We start from the raw sequence: 4,473 nt of genomic DNA on the forward strand, positions 1-4,473 counted from the left end.
CATAACATAACAGTGTGACGTAGGGCAATGATCTGCCACACATCAAACGCCATAAGAAGACAGTTGTAGGAGAAATCTCATGTTTCACGCAAAGTTCTTTTTTAATATTAAGTCAATGGGACTTCTTCACACATTCATTTCAGGTCCTATTCATTCATGATGTATATTTTCCTGCTTTCCTCTATTATCCTAAGTTTAAAATCTTAAGAGGTAATTCCTTTTTTATTCATCTCATCCAATCAAGTCAGGCTAAAGCCACCTCTAATTGAATCACAAAGCACAATTAATTGAATCTGAGAAAATAATGACTTTAGTGTTGAAAATAATCAAGAGATTAAAACATGGATAAAAAAAAATACACATTTATTTTCAAATGTTGAGTCTTGCAGTATTATTCAGATGGATACAGCAACAAGCAGTATGAAGTATAATTCAAGTAGTAAGCAAAACAATACCACATCCCAATATATACAACTCATGTTTATATTGTTACCGATTAAAGCTGTGTATTTCATACACACTCAGTCAAACAAGCTATACAGCAAGTATTTACAAAACTTTTGTCATTATAAAAAATAGCTGTTGTTTATGAGCACTACCTTTAACAACAACAACAAAAATCCCTTCTAAACTTAAAAAACAGTACATTTGCATGTATTGATGGGAACATAGACACTATACATTTGACAACAGGGGTAAGATTTCAGGCAGATGTTAGAAATGACACTAAGTCACTACAGTGACCTCTCTTTCATAGCCCTTGGTTTGGACCAGGTCAAAGCACACAGTCCAGTTATTTAAAGAATGTGTCCCACAGTTGAAAAATGTCCATGGCAGTGTCACTAAAAGGCAACAGCTCACTCTAAATCCTTTATTTCTTTCTTCTTTCTATTTTACATGAAAGTACATTTTCTAGATTAAGGTGTCAAAGTGTCACAGTACAGTAGGTGTTTTAATATATTCTGAAAACGTATTCTCTTACATTGCCAACGTTTTTTTTCCACAATTTAGGGAAATAAAACACTGTGGTTTCATGCTCTTTGTCTAAAAAGACTATAATTGTTTCCTGACTGTCAGTCAAACCGTCTGGTTGAAAGGCTTCAAGCTACCATGACACTCCTGTATGTCTGCACTACCCTGTAACTGTACACCTTCATACTATATGAGAAAGGCTGTTTTAAGTTTACCTTCACAATGTCCTCTAAGTATGTAAATGCGCCTAAACAATTGTCCAACCGTAGTCTTTTGTCAACGGTTGATAGTTTACTCCACCTGATCTGCAGATGTGAAGAGAATCAATATATCACAAGTTTTAATTGCTTTGATTCTACTTAACAATGGTAAATATATTTGTCCAAATGATGTTACACAACTAAATCCCTCTCCAGGAGAGAGATACAGAGCTATTTAGTTCTGTACGATCTTCACCACAAAAAAGGATTCTCATTTTTACGAATACAAGCATGATTCTGACCATAATAAGCAGATCAAATCTTATTTTCACTGTGGATAGTTCGCAGAAAGTCTTGTTTTAATCTAAAATTTAGAGTTAATGCAACTCATGTCTTAAAGTGAGGATAATGTACCTCAAGAGTGACTTTTATGACCTGTAACCACTGTATCCCAGCTCTGATGGCTGCCACACAGCGTTGTCTCTGGGGCAGTGGCTGTGGCAGGCACAGGTCAGGATCACCATGACCGGTCTCCTGGTGGCTTTACGGTTGGCACACTGGAACTCCACCAGCGCGGTCTTGGTTCTGTGGGGGGTACAGCAGCGGCTGTCTGTGCAGGTGCCACAGTAGCGAGGCTTGTAGGCCTGGACGCTGGTGCAGTTCTTGTAGGAGAGGTGTACGGCTGTGTCGCTCCTCACCATCCTCTGACACTTACTGCTTTTCTGCAGGGAGAAAAATATTTTTTATATTAGGAAAATCCAGCTAATTCTAACTAATAATGTATTCTCATGCAACTGGTGTCCAATTAAGATAAAGCAAATGTAGAAACTCAAAAATACAAAAGAATATGACATCCAAACGCCCCCCCCCCCCAAAAAAAAAGTACCCTCTGTGCAAGCTGTGTCAGCTGCGTCTGGTCCTGCTGGTCGTCACAAGGTCTGATCATGCACAGCCGGCTCTGCTTCACCATCTCACACCGATGGTTCTTATTGGTCACCCTGGTGGACACCCCCATGCCGCAGGATTGAGAGCAGGCGCCCCACTCTGTGGTCTGCTCAATGCAGTTCAGGCTGGGGTCAAAACTGTCAAAGCTCACTGTGTCCTCCTGACGATAGGCTAAAGGGAACACACAGGTGGACAGTGGGTTAGACAAAGAAATGACCACATCATCTGGTACAAAAAAGTTCAAAAAGTACACTAAATTGTTTAGTTGAAAACCTGAAAGCTACCAACGACAAATGAAAAAGACGTATGGGCAACATGATCCTTGATTGGATTCAACTGACTGCAGAGTGATGCATCACTTTGCTGTTTCACATTCCAGACTGAAGTAACAACACTGTCTCTTTCCTCTGTGTTTCCTCCTCCTTTCTCAGCTCTCACTCTATTTCCCTTTTTCCTTCCTCCCTTGGTTTCAGCTCCCTTACGCTGATCAGGTCAGAGAAATGTACATAACCTTTAAACTTGGTGTCTCACACTGCAGTGACACTAACGTCAAAGAGGAATGGGTGATTGTATTGTATCTATCTGTATATATGGTCTGTACTGGCCCATCTCACCCTACTTCCAGTCTACTCACCCGCCATGGCAAAGCCGCCCAGTGCACTGGCCTCAGCCTGGGGCTCACACACCCACTTCTCGCAGCACTCTCCAGGCACCTGGACCCTGCGCGGCATGGGGCAGTCCGGCCCGGGCAGCATCACGTCCAAGTTGCAGCGCGGCATGCAGGTGATCTGCCCATCCCTGCAAAAACACTGGTACTTACAGCTGGGGAAGAAGGTCTGGCCGTTCTGATACACAGAACCGTCCAAAACACACACATCTCCCTCATGAGCTGGAGGAAAGAAGAAACAAAGGGAAAAGTCAGGATCCACATTTGTACTGAACAGAGCATCTACTATTGGCCTATACTGGACTTCCTGCATAAAACGTTATTGAATGTCATCGGGCACTCACCGGCACAGATACCGATGCGCTTGTGGACGTCGGCGGTGTATTCACACTGCAGCCCTTTCCGTGTGTCACAGGGATTCATTTCAGAGCAGAACTGCCCTTTCTGACGGGCACACACCAGGCAGCAGGCGCAGTCATCTAAGATTAAAGGCACCCCGGGGAAACACATGGGGGGCTCCTTAGGGCACAGGCATCTCCGAGGACACGCCTGGGACCAGACTAGTGTAAACACCTGGGTGGGGGAGAAAATTAATTGGTGTTTTACATCTTGTTGAAAGACTCGTTCTCTCTAATCCAACCAAAACGACTAGCTCTTGACAACTGGGATTAAATATTACACACAAAAATAATTGTTTTACAAAATTATAAATTTCCCATTCTAATTTATATAAGATGGTTAACATTTTGTAGTGTAGTTTAATTTAACATATCTTGTGATAAAAGGGAGCATTTGCATAATAGCAAACAATGACTTCAGTAAGTTTTACTTGCTAAACAATTACTTGCTCAGTGAATCAGTGAATTTGTATTGTTGTTAAAAAAACATCCAAATCATCACTTTAAGCAAATGAAGATATCATACAATGCTTTGTAATTGCACTTAATTGTGAACAATACAGAAGTAACATCGTCTTGATATCTTCTAATCTTGAGGTTATTGTCTGAAAAATAATCCAAGTTTCCACAGTAAAAAGAAATCTTCATACCAAGAGAATCTGGTGGTGCAATATAAAAACTATCTAAAAGAAAACACTCACTCACACTCTGTTACTGCTGTAATGCCTACCTGTGCTGTAAAGAAGACGAAAAGAGCTCTCTCCGACAGGTTGGTCATCTTCCTGTTAAGTAGAGCAGTCAAAAAATATCTGCAGTCTAAAAAGTGTTTAGTTGTCTTTAATGGAGCTGATTTGAGTCCTTTGGTTCAGGGTTGAATCTTCGCTCCTCTCTGGCTGTCGTGTAGCAGAAGGTTGTGATCTCTTTGTCGTTGTGGCTCAGGACTCAGGAGAGGAGGACCTTATATAGCGGAGCTGTCCTGCTGGCACCATGACGACAAAAAGGAAGGAATGTTGGAGAGATCACCCTGAGTGTTGGAGGAACACCAGAGTCACATTTTATTGTGAGATCCTGTCAAAGAGAATACCACAAACAAATATACAGAGAGGTTCATTTAACATTCTGCAAAAGATATGTATTTAATATATACTTTACATAGTAGGCCTATTTAATGTATAATATATATTGTAAATTAAGTATATCTACATTTGTTAATCAGTAGTTATAAACTAATTTTCTTATGCACACTTTACTTTTTCCTATTGAAGTATCCTTATTGGGGATTCCCTTTGCA

At 40.8% G+C, this 4,473-nt stretch overlaps 1 protein-coding gene across 1 annotated transcript; it reads right to left on the reverse strand.

The window, feature by feature from the left end:
• Positions 1-1,309: 1,309 nt before the first annotated feature.
• Positions 1,310-3,980, reverse strand: LOC115021444 (CCN family member 3-like). Its single transcript, XM_029451904.1, has 5 exons — positions 3,913-3,980; positions 3,129-3,357; positions 2,752-3,006; positions 2,059-2,288; positions 1,310-1,894 (listed from the first exon to the last, which is right to left on the reverse strand). Exons 1-5 carry the CDS (start codon positions 3,958-3,960, stop codon positions 1,601-1,603), a joined length of 1,056 nt encoding a protein of 351 aa, XP_029307764.1. The 5' UTR covers positions 3,961-3,980; the 3' UTR covers positions 1,310-1,600.
• Between the last annotated feature and the right edge of the window lie 493 nt (positions 3,981-4,473).

The sequence above is a fragment of the Cottoperca gobio genome, chromosome 16 (assembly GCF_900634415.1).
Source record: "Cottoperca gobio chromosome 16, fCotGob3.1, whole genome shotgun sequence".
Lineage (NCBI taxonomy): Eukaryota > Metazoa > Chordata > Actinopteri > Perciformes > Bovichtidae > Cottoperca > Cottoperca gobio.